At 36.7% G+C, this 16,736-nt stretch overlaps 1 protein-coding gene across 1 annotated transcript; it reads left to right on the forward strand.

Moving 5' to 3' along the window:
• The first annotated feature begins 158 nt into the window (after window positions 1–158).
• LOC105334418 (mitogen-activated protein kinase 1) lies at window positions 159–16,149 on the forward strand. Its single transcript, XM_034482809.2, has 11 exons — window positions 159–328; window positions 1,084–1,210; window positions 3,028–3,083; window positions 3,508–3,697; window positions 9,352–9,484; window positions 10,807–10,878; window positions 11,290–11,369; window positions 11,521–11,599; window positions 11,865–11,974; window positions 12,693–12,822; window positions 13,609–16,149. The coding sequence occupies exons 1-10, from the start codon at window positions 204–206 to the stop codon at window positions 12,816–12,818; spliced, it is 1,098 nt and encodes a 365-aa protein (XP_034338700.1). The 5' UTR covers window positions 159–203; the 3' UTR covers window positions 12,819–12,822; window positions 13,609–16,149.
• Window positions 16,150–16,736: the final 587 nt, after the last annotated feature.

Raw genomic sequence — 16,736 nt, forward strand, 5'->3', positions numbered from 1 at the left:
TTATGGGAAGTCATTAGGCTCCGACAATTCATGATTATCTACCAAGTTTCTATGCAATTTTAATGAAATATATTCACAGATACATCAGGGTTTTGTAGCGTTGGTGCATATTCGCATCCTTCTATCTTTGGTAGGTGCATATGCAAATGAAGTGAATTTCCCTGTGACGTCAATTATCACGTGACTCCGAGCTCTCTATCAACATGGCGAGCGGGGATAAACCTGCGAGTAAATCAGGAGCCGTGGCTGTTAAGGCCCAGGAATTCCTTGTTGGTCCACGCTATGTTGACTTGAAATACATTGGAGAGGGTGCATACGGAATGGTTGTGTAAGTTATGGCCAGCGACCTGCAAACAACTGCAGCCAAGGGCCACTACTCTACGATATCAAATTATTTTTAATTTTTTCACTAGTAATATTAACGAGATGTAGAAATAGCAAGACAAGTTGAATGAGCCTGTATGGCTACATGTCTTATTTCAACATATACAATGACTAAATTTTGTTTTCATCAATTTTTTAATATGAATATACATGCGGTATGTGGATCTATGTGTACCATGGAGTGGATTGATTAAATACCATCTATATTGGAAAATGGACGTTAGCTGAGCCAGCCTATGGCATTCCATTCTATTGTGCAAAATATGTACAAATAATTTGTTAGTGCACCAAACGTTTTGATGATCGAGCCAATTGCCTGTTGATTCAGTTTAATTAACTGATTAATGTGAAAACTCGAGATCTTATAAAAGTGGCATAGCCATAGTATTTGAAATATAGTTTTACACTAGGACTAGTGGGAGTATATGGGCCAAGGATATTTGCCTGGTGATGAACTGGTAGAGCTCTATAATAAAAATAGTCCAACTCTGTTAATTTTGAAACAAGTCAAACATGGTCCATTGTACAATATCATTTTAACGATAGTAAATTCTATTATGGTAGAGTTCCTGAATTGGAAAACTTTTGTATTATATGCTCACTTCTCTTTTCCTACTATATTTGTATTTAACAAAAAAAACTTTGTTATTGAACGATGAATTGAAGTATATTATTAAATTGCCATTTCCTCTGTTACAGGTCTGCCCTGGACACTGTAACTAAACAGAAGGTTGCTATAAAAAAGATCTCACCATTTGAACACCAGACATATTGCCAAAGGACCCTCAGAGAGATTAAGATTTTAACAAGATTCAAACATGAAAATGTGAGTATAGTCAATGGTACAGAAATTAATTAAAACCATTCTAACAAGGGCTTGGACTTTGGGTAGTTGTGTCAAACAGCAATAGAACGTAGGTATGTCTATTTTGTTGCTGGCCCCTCAGCCATGGCTCTTTGAAATCAACAAGATTTGCTGGCTTCTGAGCTTAGACTACGCAATAGGTGCATATTTCACTTAAAAATAGCATCCTTTTCAACTTCTTTTGAGGAAAGTAGAAGTAGATAGTTACGCCCAACCGAAAGTCCATAATCTTGTAAAAATGGTTCTAACACAAGCATATGACTCACGAGTTCTCTGTACTATACATATATCAGAGAGGATCGTAACTGAGCAATTCCAAGATTTGTCATATGAGATGTGTTCAACCCATTTCAGCTGGAATATATTGACATGGTTGAGTTCTGAAATTTTTTTATGGGGAATTGAGTTATTGCATGATTGACATGTGTTATGACTGATGTTAAAACTTATTTTAATTGTTGTCAAAGAGAACTTTTTGATTGGACAAAAAATATTGGGAAAAATTACAAGTTAAATGGGGAAAAAAATCAGTGATATATGCAAGAAGAAGGGCCAAAATTCGGACCTAATCATTGACTGTAAATAAGTCACTGCCTTCCCTTTTTGAAAGAAAACAATCAGCAAGATCATCCTATACCCCTACCCCCTTTACACTTTCACTGGACAACATTTTATAATATGTAAATTTTACAGTAACTAGTACATCTGTACCAATTTGATTTTCACTTGGTTATGTAGCTGTCGTAATGCTCAGTGTGTGAAGATGATGTACATTTTAAGATAATGGCATTGCTGCATAATGACACAAGCGCTGTAGATAGGTGCTTTATTGATTACTTATTGATGACATTTTATTGAACAAACTTAATGGACCGGGTACAGAGATGTCGTCAGGCGATATCTGCTGATTTGTTTCAGCAACATGTTATTGACTTCAAGACTCAGACATTTTATATTAATCAGACAATACACCAATGCCTTCAATAGGTGTATAGATAGTTAACTGTTGATTCTGTTTAACATATTATGAAGGGGAATCATTAAGTATATTTAAGAATAAAATCATTTGTTATCTATCATAGATCTAAAGGTGGGCATACATGACACACTGTTATAAAACACCTGGTGGGGGCTGAGGTCTATGCATTTAGAACAATAAGTGATGTAGGGGTCAGGAGCTGTGAGAGGAAATATTAAAAAATATTACATTCACCTAACACCCCCCCCCCCCCCCCTTAAAAAAAAAATGTAGAACTTTTATTTTAAAATACTTTTGATTTTCATCATATTGTACATGTAAATGCCTCTTTTCCTAGTGTTTTTGAATGAGATGTTATTGTCAGCATTCTTTCTTCAGAAAAGTGGGGGAAAGAAAATATTGATTTATGAAATTGAGTACTAGCATCTTACGTTTTTCATCAGAAGCTTGATATGCTGTGTTATGACTTACAGTTTACATTTATTACCATGATTGGAATTCACAGAAATCTTATTACTTTAATTTGAGTCAGAGGTGATAGAAGTTGGATCTAGACATCAAATGAACCTCTTACAAGATTCTAGTGTCATTGACTTGGATAGTTCTTGAGGCTGTTTTTTTTCATCTTTCGTCATAAATAAATGTGAACAGTCAACAGTTTAGGTTGATGAGAAAGGTTGAAACATTGCTAACATGTAATATTTCTCAGGGAACTTGGATTAAACAGGCTAGTTACAATAATTATGAGATGTTGTGTTGGTAACTTGATCATTTTCCTGACTTCTGTACATTGTTTCAGATTATCAATATACAAGATATTCTTAGAGCACCTACCATTGATGAGATGAAAGATGTGTATCCTTTGATTTGCTTGAGATTGAATTTGACTATTAAATAATCAACAGTTTAAAGACACAATGTTGTATTATATATTATGCCGCAGTACCTGATATAATAAATCAATATATATACTAAATTTTAATGAACATGCTGTTCTTATATTGCAAATTTTAGATCATTTTTGATTGATCTATTTTTTTTAACCTTAAAAAGTTAGAAGTTCTATTAAAATTGAAATGATTATAGTACATTGTAATTATTTAGCTTTAAACCTTTAGATTGCTGTGAAGTTATGATAATAATGGTCTTTTTTAAGAAAAAAAGAAATTCTGCAAGTGTCAGAAATTATATGATTTATTGAAATTTCTTGTACATATATCAGAAGAAAACAATAAAAGAAAGAAATCTAAGGTTCACAAAGTTCCTTAACCCTGATAAGTTACATCGTCCAGTGTTTGATGGAAACAGATATGTACAAACTACTGAAGACCCAGCAGCTCAGTAATGACCACGTGTGCTACTTCCTGTACCAGATCCTGCGCGGCTTGAAGTACATCCATTCGGCCAACGTCCTTCATCGTGACCTCAAGCCCAGCAATCTCCTCCTCAACACAACCTGTGATCTGAAGGTGAGTCTTTCAAGCCCAGCAATCTCCTCCTCAACACAACCTTTGATCTGAAGGTGAGTCTTTCAAGCCCAGCAATCACCTCCTCAACACAACCTGTGATCTGAAGGTGAGTCTTTCAAGCCCAGCAATCACCTCCTAAACACAACCTGTGAACTGAAGGTGAGTCTTTCAAGCCCAGGAATCTCCTCCTCAACACAACCTGTGATCTGAAGGTGAGTCTTTCAAGCCCAGCAATCACCTCCTAAACACAACCTGTGATCTGAAGGTGAGTCTTTCAAGCCCAGCCATCTCCTCCTCATCACAACCTGTGATCTGAAGGTGAGTCTTTCAAGCCCAGCAATCACCTCCTAAACACAACCTGTGAACTGAAGGTGAGTCTTTCAAGCCCAGCAATCACCTCCTAAACACAACCTGTGAACTGAAGGTGAGTCTTTCAAGCCCAGGAATCTCCTCCTCAACACAACCTGTGATCTGAAGGTGAGTCTTTCAAGCCCAGCAATCACCTCCTAAACACAACCTGTGATCTGAAGGTGAGTCTTTCAAGCCCAGCCATCTCCTCCTCATCACAACCTGTGATCTGAAGGTGAGTCTTTCAAGCCCAGCAATCACCTCCTAAACACAACCTGTGAACTGAAGGTGAGTCTTTCAAGCCCAGCAATCACCTCCTAAACACAACCTGTGAACTGAAGGTGAGTCTTTCAAGCCCAGGAATCTCCTCCTCAACACAACCTGTGATCTGAAGGTCAGTTTGTTGACCTGAAGGTAAGTTAAATGATCTGAGGGTCAGTCAGATGACCCTTTGTTAGAGTGCTGTAACACACTGTAAAATTTTTATTGAATTAAAATATAAATCTGATATTTTCTTCAGTTTTCTATGCCATGGAAAAAAATCTTATTATTTTACTTGTTTGCAGTAATCTGCCTTTTGGCAGTGTAAGACTTGAGATCCAAGAATAACTCCAGATACGTTTTAAAATATGTATTAAATGAAAAGAATGATGAAAACACAGTATGACAAAGATGATATATCCGACAGACGGACACACTTGGCTCCAACGACTAACGTTTATCACACGCGGACTCACACGCGGCTTTCCTCAGCAGTTCCAAGAACCAGTCAAAAACTCACACGTGACCTCTGGTCACACTAAATACCCGATAACACAAATACACACTTACACTTCCTCCCCCCTTAAGAAGCGTTTGCAATAAATCAATTAAAAAGTTAATAAAATGCAAATTGTAAGTTAACAGTTAATTCAAACGGAATCATCAGGAACAATTAAGTCCTTGCTAACGATAATTGTCTGTCTATTGACACGGTCATTTGAATGGATGCGCAGGAAATCACCATACACTTTGGTCACGCGAAAACCAGTCTGGAAATGGGTTTTCCGGAATTTCGGGCCACTTAAAGTCTTGAGTGCTACTCGGTCACCAACACTAAACTCTCGAGAAGGTCGAGTCGCTGTATCTTGTTGACGCGATTCTTTTGCCTTCATATGGTTGTCATGACAAAAGTCCCATATTTCGCGCATACTTTCTTCCTCCTCACGCTGAATCACATTCTCCTCTGGATCCAGAAAAAGCTGTGACACAGAACTCTGACGACCATATAGTGCATAAAATGGTGGAATCCTTGTTGTTCTGTTTGGTACGGAATTATGAGCGAGAACAATTTCCGGAAGTACGGAATCCCAATCGTCTTCTGAGGTAGCTGCTTTCTGTAGCGAACTTTTCAGGGTTCTATGTGAGCGCTCCACAGGGTTAGCTTGGGGACGGACAATAGGTGTAAAACTTTGCTTCACACTCCATCGTTCACAAAACGATGCAAAGTCTTTTGCTGTAAAGACGGATCCGTTGTCTGAATGTAACACACGAGGTGGTCCTAGAATGGAGAACAATCTGTCTAAAATGGTGATAGTGGTATACACAGTCGCAGCACGCAACGGCCACGCAATAACGAAACGGGTAAGGTCATCCATCAATGTGAAAATGTATTCAAATGCAGACTTTGATCTAGGGAGCGGACCAACAAAATCACAATGAAGAATTTCCCATGGGGTGGATGCTGTGACAGTCACACCTAAGGGACTCTTTGGAACACAATGGGGTCCTTCTACACAGGTTTTGCACTGTGCAATGTAGTCTTGAACTTCTGATAGGGTAATCTTATCGTTGACGAGTTTGGTTAGTTCCCAAGTTCTCTGAGCACCAAAATGTCCTACGGAATGACATTTCTCGATAATGTCCACTTTAGCTCGCATCTGACGGGTCACTGCCATAACAGGTAACTCAATCTCATCGTCTTCTATAGGGGCACGACTTAACGCGTCACTAACCGCATTGTCACATCCTTTCACATGTTCCATATCAAACTGATATTCGCTCAATTCGAGTGCCCAACGCGAACATTTTGGTTTTGATGAAGTCATAATAAAAGTCAAAGGTTTGTGATCCGTTCTGAGAAGAAACTTCCGGCCATACACATAATCTCGAAACTTTCGAATTGCCCATATAATAGCTAAAGCTTCACGATGAATGGTTGAATAGTTGCATTCTGTCTTGGTAAGTTTTTTCGACGCATATGTGATTGCATGCTCGAGTCCATGATCATCAGCTTGCAATAATACACCAGCCAGTCCAGTATCACTAGCATCAGTCTGTACAATGAGTATGTTAGCTGTGTCGCTAAAATCAGGGTGTTTCAGAACAGGTGATGACATCAAACACTGACGTAATACTTGAAAAGCAGATTCGGTAGACGAATTCCAAATGTATCGCTTCGATTCAACGAGTTTGCTCAATGGTAAGGCAATATCTGAGTAGTTTGGTATGAAACACATAAAATATGTACAAAGTCCTAGAAAGGATCGGACCTCTTCCCATGTCCTTGGTATGGGGTAATCTCTGATTGCTGTCAGGCCTTTATCTCCGGGCTGAATACCCTTTTCAGATAACTTGAATCCCAAATAATTGACACTTTCCATAAAGAAATGACACTTCTCTGTTCGTAGTGTAAGTCCTGCACTTTTGAAACAGTCAAACACTTTTTCTAGGGTCTGTAAATGTTCCTCTAATGTGGAGGTGTGAATGAGACAATCATCAAGATAGATAAGTACATGCTCAAATCCTAAGCTGCCTATAACATGGTGCATTACTCTCTGAAATGCAAGCGGTGCAACTTTCAAACCAAAACACAGTCTCTGAAACTGATACACACCAGAAGATGTCTGAAATCCAGTAAGACGACGACTGTCCTCCATCAAAGGAATCTGGTTGAAAGCGGAACACATGTCAATTACACTGAAGAACTTGGAGTTTTTCAGGTGCATCATCGCCTCCTGTGGGGTCATCAAAGGGAAAGTTTCATCCTGAAGTTCAGTGTTAAGAGAACGAAAATCGAGGCAAAATCGTTGAGTTCCATCGCGTTTCCGTGCAAGAACAATAGGCGACAAAATGTCAGTTTTGCTGTGTTCAATCACTCCCGACTGTAACATTGACTGTACTTGACTTTCAATTTCAGCAGACATTTTAGGGTTGAACCTGTATCTACGAGATCTCACTTTAGACAGATCAGCATCTTTTTTCAGTTTCAGTTCATAGGGATATTGACGAGCACATCCTAGTCCAGTAAACACATCCTCTTTGTATCTTGACAACAAATTCAATAACTTGGACTTGGGCTCTTCATCTAACTGACCAATGTTCCATGAAGGTTTGACAGAATTTTCACACGACACATGATTAACATTTATACACTCTGTCTGATCAATGTTACTATCATCTAAGGTACTCATGTGATCTTTCACTTCTGTAGCCAATCCAACTGTCTGGGCTTTGTAAACAGACTTACTGTAGGTATCTGGGTTCATCACAATAATCCTTGGGTTTTCTGTGGACGACACTGTGCGACCAAGCAGTAATCCAGATTTCTCTTCAAACTCACTCAAACGTTCAATGAGGACAGACGAACTAGACAAACAATCGACTGCCACACGCAACACACGCTGTGATAATGGTGGAATGACTGAGTTTTCCATCAGACGGACATTCATAACTGACTCTGAGTTCTGTTCAATCACTGATCCGAACTCCACTGAATTCTCTTGAGGCTTAAGTGTGACTTGGTCAAAATTACACATAACGTCCCAACCGATAAGAAATGTATCATTGTCCACATCAAGCACATGTAAGGAACAAGGTACTACGTTGTCATCAAAACAAATGTAGGTTTTCACAACACCACTAGTCTTTAACGGTAATGATGACGGACCAGTTAAAACTGCAGTAGTATCGGTCAAGTCAAAGCCATGCGGAAATGCCTCACAAAGCATCGTGTATGAAATACACGAGACGGATGCTCCTGAATCAATGACTGCATTAGTGACGAGTTGTCCAATCTTCACGGACTTTGTCGGATACGCATCATTCGAAGACGAATCATGAACTTCATTGACTTTTCCATTTCTCTGTGGACCACGGTAATCTTTGTTTGGACAGTTCTTGGCCAAATGTCCTCGACGTGAACAAGAATAACACTTAGCACTTTTCACCCAGTCGTCTGGTTTTCTCTTGTCTTGCTTGTCCTGTTGATCCCTCTGTCGTTTGTGACACTTCTTAGCAAAATGTCCAACTCTGTGACAATAATTGCATCTCAGATGAAACACATTCGAAGAGGGTTTAGAACTCTGAGTGTCCGTATCTGCTAGCCGTCTAGCTACATCTATCAGATTGTCAAACTTGGGCATCTTAGGCTCCTGACAAATCACAAGCTGTAGCTGGTCCTTCAGCTTTGGGTTGTAAATACCTTCAACAAATCGATGTGCACAAAGTTCGGACCGGTTTCCCTTAGCGAAATTCGGGTAGGCCTCTTCACATTTACGGTATATTCTATGTCCATAATCATCAATAGACTCACCGGGTTTCTGTGTAATCTTGTGGAAATCCGATGCAGCTGTCTGCCGTTTCTCGTCCGTGCGATCTATTTCCTTGATCAGCGCTGCCTTCAACAAGTCGTATGACTTCTTATTGTCATTATGAATATCACGGAATACTTTCGTGCACCATCCGGTTGGTAAAATAAGCGCCAACTGCTTCAGTTTCTTGTTAGCGTCCCAATCAAATCCCCAAGACTTGATTTCGAAAACATCGTCAATGTACTGGGCGAAAGTCATAGACTTCGGGTCGAACATCGGCATCTTCTGATCACTGGACGCCGCCATCGCTGTCGTACTCCAAACGTTTCACGCACGTAAGTTCCAAGCTCCACGCTGCCACCAAATGTAAGACTTGAGATCCAAGAATAACTCCAGATACGTTTTAAAATATGTATTAAATGAAAAGAATGATGAAAACACAGTATGACAAAGATGATATATCCGACAGACGGACACACTTGGCTCCAACGACTAACGTTTATCACACGCGGACTCACACGCGGCTTTCCTCAGCAGTTCCAAGAACCAGTCAAAAACTCACACGTGACCTCTGGTCACACTAAATACCCGATAACACAAATACACACTTACAGCAGTAAATAGTTATGACTTTGTATCAAATGTTTGCCTCTCAAAGTCTAAGTGTGCAGTGTTATGATGTTCTTTCTCTCCTAGTAATAAGTTTAGAAATAAGTTATTGGGTTTCTGTTACAGATTTGTGATTTTGGTTTGGCTCGAGTAGCTGACCCAAATCATGACCACACTGGATTTTTGACAGAGTATGTCGCAACAAGATGGTACAGAGCCCCAGAGATCATGCTCAACTCGAAAGGCTATACCAAGTCAAGTAAGTCAGTACCAAGTCAAGTAAAACGTGATACTAAGTCAAGAACTAAATCCTAGTACTGTTACATAATTATAACCTTGTCTCGCTCTGTTTACAGTACTCTAACAATGTTTTTTCCCTTGTCTCCCTCTGTTTACAGGAATGTAAAGATGATTATAACTTTGTCTCACTCTGTTTACAGTACTGTAACAAAGATGATAACCCTGCCTCACTCTGTTTACAGAAATGTAATGATGATTATAACATTGTCTCTCTTTGTTTACGATACTGTTACAAAGATTATAACCTTGTCTCACTGTTTTCAGCAATGAATCAATGACTATAACTTTGTCTTACTCTGTTAACAGTACTGTAACATTGATTATAACCTTGTCTCACTCTGTTTATTGTACTGTAACAAAGATTATAATCTTGTCTCACTCTGACTACAGTACTGTAACAAAGATTATAACCTTGGTTCACTGTTAACAGCAGTGCAACAATGATTATTATCTTTTCTCACTCTGTTTACGGTACAGTAACAATGATTATAACCTCTGTTTACGGTACTGTTACAATGATTATAACCTTGTCTCACTCTGTTTACAGTACTGTAACAATGATTATAACCTTGTCTCACTCTGTTTACAGTACTGTAACAATCTGTTTACGGTACTGTTACAATGATTATAACCTTGTCTCCCTCTGTTTACGGTACTGTTACAATGATTATAACCTTTTCTCACTGTTTACAGCAATGTAATGATAATTATAACCTTGTCTCCCTCTGTTTACTGTGCTGTAACAATGTAACCTTGTCTCACTCTGTTTACGGTACTGTTACAATGATTATAACCTTGTCTCACTCTGTTTACGGTACTGTTACAATGATTATAACATTGTCTTACTCTGTTTACGGTACTGTAACAATGAGTATAACCTTTTCTCACTGTTTACAGCAATGTAATGATAATTATAACTTTGTCTCCCTCTGTTTACTGTGCTGTAACAATGATTGTAACCATGTCTCACTCTGTTTACGGTACTTTAGCAATGATTATAACCTTGTCTTACTCTGTTTACAGTACTGTACACTGTAAACATGATTATAACCTTGTCTTCCTCTTTTAACAGTACTGTAACAAAGATTATAACCTTGTCTCTCTCTGTTTACATTAATCTAACAATGAATATAACCTTGTCTCCCTTTGTTTCCAGTACTGTAACAGTGATTATAACCTTGTCTCATTCTGTTTACAGCAGTGTAATTATGATAATAACTTTGTCTCACTCTGTTTACAGTTCTGTTATGATGTTTTACACTTGTATCACTCTGTTTACAGTTGATGTCTGGTCTGTTGGCTGTATCCTGGCAGAAATGCTGATCAACAGACCACTCTTCCCAGGGAAACACTGTATCCTCTACATGTCAGATCTTTACATCTTAAGTATTGAAATGTGGGGGATATATCTAACAGAAATTGAATATTGGAATCTATAGAAATTAGGGATGTCAACATTTGACTGTGGAACATTAGAATTTATATAATGAAACAATTGATATTCCTGCTACTGAGTATTATCATATTCAATAATATCTTCATCTCTGATCCCAAGCTGTAAGAGAGCTCAATACTTTTGCCTTAATGTGCAAATTAGTAATTAATGCTGGAGTTCTAAAACTTGCCCACTGTACTTTCAGTACTTTGATTCAATATCTACTCTATTGAGCGCAAGACTGACTTTATTTGTTTGCCATATGTAGTCTTGTTTATTCTTGTGATTGACCTTGTGTTTGCCCTTGTTATTGACCTTGACTTTGATAGACCTGGACCAGCTGAATCACATTTTGGGCATTCTGGGATCTCCTGGCCAAGAAGATCTCGACTGTATACTCAATGAAAAGGTCAGTTCTCACCTTCTAGACATGTGATGAAATCTCTGCTCAGAAATATACCATGAATTTATACAAGTGATGTTCATGTTTCTCACAAATGATAATCACCTTTTTAGATGGCTGGAATAATTAAAATGCTCCATGAATTTGTTTGTTACAGGCCAGAGGCTACATCCAGTCCCTTCCTTATAAACCCAAAGTCCCATGGAACAGACTGTTCCCCAGGGCTGATCCCAAAGGTAACGGTGCTACTGTATACTTATCAGTGTTTGCTGGGGACCACCATACAAATGATAATGCACCATAAGTATCCGGTTCAGTAACTATGAAAGTTAAATAAATATTGCAAGTTGTCTTTCTTGAATATTTGAAAGCCTGATAATAATACATTGATTCTATGCAATTTGTTATTATAAGTTGCAGATTCTAATACAGTATTACAGATTTTGCTTAATGGTATCATATAGTTGCTTAAGACAAGGTATGTTTTATCTTTATCTTCAGCCTTGGACCTTCTGGACAAGATGTTGACCTTTAACCCCCACAAGAGACAGACAGTGGAAGAGTTACTGGCCCATCCCTACCTAGAACAGTACTATGACCCAGCAGACGAGGTATTTATACCCCGCCCCCCATCCTTGCCTGTAGCACCCCACCCCTATCTCTAATTAATTTTAAGTAAAGGTTCACGAGAGCCCCCTCTGTTTGTCACCCCCTCCCATGTATAAAGATAGTGAGACTGTACTATCAAGTTAAGATTTTGATAAAAATACAAGGCTGAGAAACAGCAGCCTTTTGCCAGATTAATAGATATATTCATTAAATGTCTTCCTTTTTACAATAGATAGAATTTTTTAGAGTTGACCTGATGATAAGAAATCCATCACGATACAACTAAAAGCTGATGTTCATACTGTTGTGCAATAAGTAAAAGGGTACACTGTTGGGATATATAAATGGAAAGTCATTGGTGGTTTATATAAATACAAAGTATTCTTCATTCTATGTGGTTTTCTACCACACGACACACAGAAAATATTGTACTGTAAATCTGTCAGCAGGGTCACCTTTTCAATTGTATTGAGCAATCTTAAATTTCAATATCATCAAACTTGAATACAAGTTGCATTGAATTATGCTGGCAATATTTTGGATTTTATTAAAAACATGGGTCAGCCTTTTCTAAATAAAATAAGATATTATAGCATATATTATGTAACAGTATCACAGCAAGGCCTTGTATACATAGGATATTGTGTAATGTGATATGAAATAAGTGCTCCCTTTGATAACAGTGACTTATTTATAATAAAACTTTATTTTACTTCACAGCCAGTAGCAGAGGAACCATTCACATTTGAGATGGAGTTAGATGATCTACCCAAAGAGCGACTGAAAGAATTAATTTTCCAGGAGACAGTGGATCTAAAGAAGAAAATGGGAATTGCTGATTTATAATAGGGTAAAGACTCTCTCTTGTTATCTTTCTCATCTGCAATACTTTGAACTGTAAAGGAACTGATAATTGTGTAGAAAATATTTTATTTAATATATGATTGATTCCTAGCTCGCTGATTGGCTAAAGTCCGACATTCTAGAAAAATAAAAAAGTTAGTATTCACCTGCAAGTGACCTATGAGGTGATTATAACATATGATTTTTTCTACATTGGACTAAATGTCCGCACTGCTATGATTGGTTATCATCATTCCTGTCGTCCAATGAAATTTTGCATTTCTCAATGTGTTCGGCTCGGACTTAAAACTAAATAAAGGTGATAAGGTTTTCCACTCAATTTGATATGGCTATATAAATTTGTCACTAAATCACCTCTGGGCTCGGTGAATATTGTACTTCTAGGGCATCTAAATCATTGTATTGACCTAAAAAACAGCAATAATTGTATATTATCAAGGCTTGATGGCAATTTATGCCTCATTTGAGCTCATGATATAAGTTCAAATTGACATAAGTGCATTTAGTTGTTTAAGTGGAGTGTGCAAGCAGGTGTAACTGAAAACACTTCTGTGCAATAATATATACCAGTAATTGACTTTAATTAGATTACAAAAGCAAAAATATGCTACATTTAAAAAAGACTTGTTGGTTTACTATCACATTGACAGTGTAACAAAGAGCTGATAGTGTGACAGATTCAAGCAACACATGCAGGTATAAACACATAAAGACAATGCAGACATGAACAGGCATAGTAGACTCTAATGTTTACTATTTGTTTTTCTTCCAGATAAGACCAAATTTTGCATATCTACAGCTTATTCCATTTTCTGAGGCACAGATAATATTACGACATCAATGTGTATAGATGTGTCAAGAAGTCAATGGATTTAAACATTCCATACAAACGCCACAAGTCGCCGCCGCCATAGAAAGCTAGGTGGTTCTCCTCTGGACTCATTCTGGATCTGACACGACGGCATTTGATCTTTTTTTTTTAATATTGCATAATCACTGTAAGAGCTTACAAGTCAGTGTTGTTATAATGGTAATCTTCCACTCCTCATTTCCTGTACAATGAATAGAACGTTGTTAGCCTCATTGACAGACTCTGTCTTTATACCTCTCTCAGTAGAATTATCGTTTGATATGAATCTTTGTATGATTGAAATTATCAAACAAATGCAGACTTCTACACACACAAGACTTAATTATTCTACACATCTGATTTAGTTAATGTTTTAGGAAAGAAATTACAGTATATTTATTAAAGGACTACACCGAGAAGAAAGCACAGCAAGCAATACACAGCATAAATGACCGGGTCTAGTGACTTTGTTGACAGATGAATTTCATTGATCTCTCTCCAATGTATTACCGTACATTTTTAGTGAATTTTATTTTGAATTTTTTTGAAATTTGAGATCACATTGAAACGTAATGCAGCATGAAGCTTGGTCCCATGGAGGGGACATTAGAAGTTGATTCTTTAATTGGGTATTTTACATACCTTTGTTATTATCTCATTTGTTTTCTATGTTGTTGTCTTTTTACACAGAAAGTTGAATAATAAGTGCTAGCATTTCACCCATTGGAATATATTTACATATAGTTTATTTGATTACTCATATTTTGTGTACATATTTCATATATTTGTATAATTTTGGATAATGGTTGACCTAAACAGTTTATTTATTATTAATTCATAGTTTTACATGTATTGTAATCAAGTTTCTACATTGATAGAATGGGGTTTTTTTTATGAAAAAGTAAAAGTCCATCGCTATCAGAATGAGTCCCGCACTCATAAAAGACATGGATCCATTTAAATTATTGCAAAACATTTTTGACTTCATACATTGAAAAATCTCCAAAGACTTATTTATACGTAAAAGGCATTGTCATTCCATTCAGGGGAAACTGGTCAACTCATTTAATCATTCATTGGTCCAGACTGTTGATTTTAGAGTAAAAAATATTACATATAAGGAAAACAATTATTTACGAAAAAATAGCATTGTTCCTGCAATAATGCCACAGTACATAGGAATTTTTTTTTATTTCATTCACCGTAATTTATTACATATAAAGCATTTTCGATTGCCTCAGCAGATTATTTAAAATTCATGATGCTTAGGTAGAAACTTAAAATTATATATCCCGACTGATAGGAATTTATACTGTTATTTTTTTCGTTATCTTGGTATACTTTCATACTACATTGACTGTTTCTTTATATTAGCTTTGACATATACAAATTTATATCAATATTTGTCTCCCTTAGCATATAAAACTGGTACCAAGCTTATTCTTAAACTGGTATGCCACAGTTTTGATAGTCTACAGTTTCAGCTGATTATGTATATTTTATGAATACCCCCAGGGAGTGGTCTTCAAACCCGCCCCCTCCCTCCCCCTACCCTGGTGTGGGGCAGTTGTTGTATTGATGTAAACTGTATATATATAAAGAGTACATAGACCCTACAACTTATTGACAGTCCTAATTGTTAACTCTCCAAAATGTTGTTGTCAAAATTATTGTGAATCTTTGTCCAAAGATTTTGTGTAATTTTGTCAATCGTTGTACAAAGTGAATATAATCCTTGTCTCTCCAGCCTCTCTGTGGGAGTTCGCTGTACTCCCTGTGGTCTAATGTAAGACTAGGCACAAATACTAAACTGGAAAAACTCACTTAACTTGGTTAGTTATACCAGCATCCAGTGTTAACTGATTTTTTGAACTGTCTTCATATCTTAACTAGCTTTTTATATAATACATGTATGAGTGCTCTTTTTGTAGAATCATCATCTGAATACACTTTATAATTTGTTGTTTGCAGTTCAGCTGTTCCAAGTTCTAAGTCAATTAAAAAGAGGAAAAATAGAAAATGTACATATTGAAAATGAATATATGTATGTTAAAATAAATTAATTCATATTGAAATAAGAAGACAGAGTATTTATTGGCGGTTGTTCGAATTACGCACTCGAAAGTAAGTTACAAATGCCAGCGTTTCCCTCTTGCTTGTCTGCCTGTTCGGTTGTATTATGCCACACATTTATTTATATGATTTTAAGCAAAATGATATCTAATGAATTGTAAATGTATAAAAATAAAAAGTGTTACTCTGTTTGATTCAGACACTTGCTTTAGAAAACAATGTAAATAACTCCGTCATTCTATAAATAACTATCATTCTATAAATAACTGTCATTCTGTCGAAGCATTGGTTTTCATTGGTGCATTTCCTGGATGTTATAATTTAATATTTCAGACTGCAATTATGTGCTGGTCACAATTTTTTGTCTACTAATAAAAAGCAGAAGATTAAGGAAGTGTGTTGTTGATTATTAAAGAATTTTCCGCTCGCCAGGTGTCCGTCTATAAAATAGCACAATAGCACAGCGATGAGACGGATGTATAGAAGAATCTGAACAAGGGTTTAATATTTCAATCACATATTAATACAATGATATATATTTTTAGGTTCTGTTCCCTCTTATGGGTTTTTTTTATATATTTAAGTGATACATTGCAGTGAATGTAGCCTGTTATGTGCGCATATGCTTGTAAAATAAACAAGTGAAATTTTTTTTATGTATTTATACATGTAGGTATATGAAACCTACTTTTGGCGTGTGAGCAATCTTTGAGGTCAATTTCTGTTTTATTTCCCCAACAAATGACAAATGTTGGGAAATAGTGTTTAATGGTTCCAGGTGTGTTGTATCCATCTTGTTTCGCAAAACGATAATTTTTTTTATACTTACATACTTACTTAATTATAATTGCTGACGTATTCCACCTTCGGTCTTTTAATTAAGTGATGCTTGAATTCGTTGCATTATTTTTTTTTTCAATTTAAAAATCAATAATTCCAGAAAGTAAAAGGAATCTTTTTGAAAAGAGGTTACCTTT

Source organism: Magallana gigas, chromosome 3, assembly GCF_963853765.1.
Source record: "Magallana gigas chromosome 3, xbMagGiga1.1, whole genome shotgun sequence".
Classification (NCBI taxonomy): Eukaryota; Metazoa; Mollusca; class Bivalvia; order Ostreida; family Ostreidae; genus Magallana; species Magallana gigas.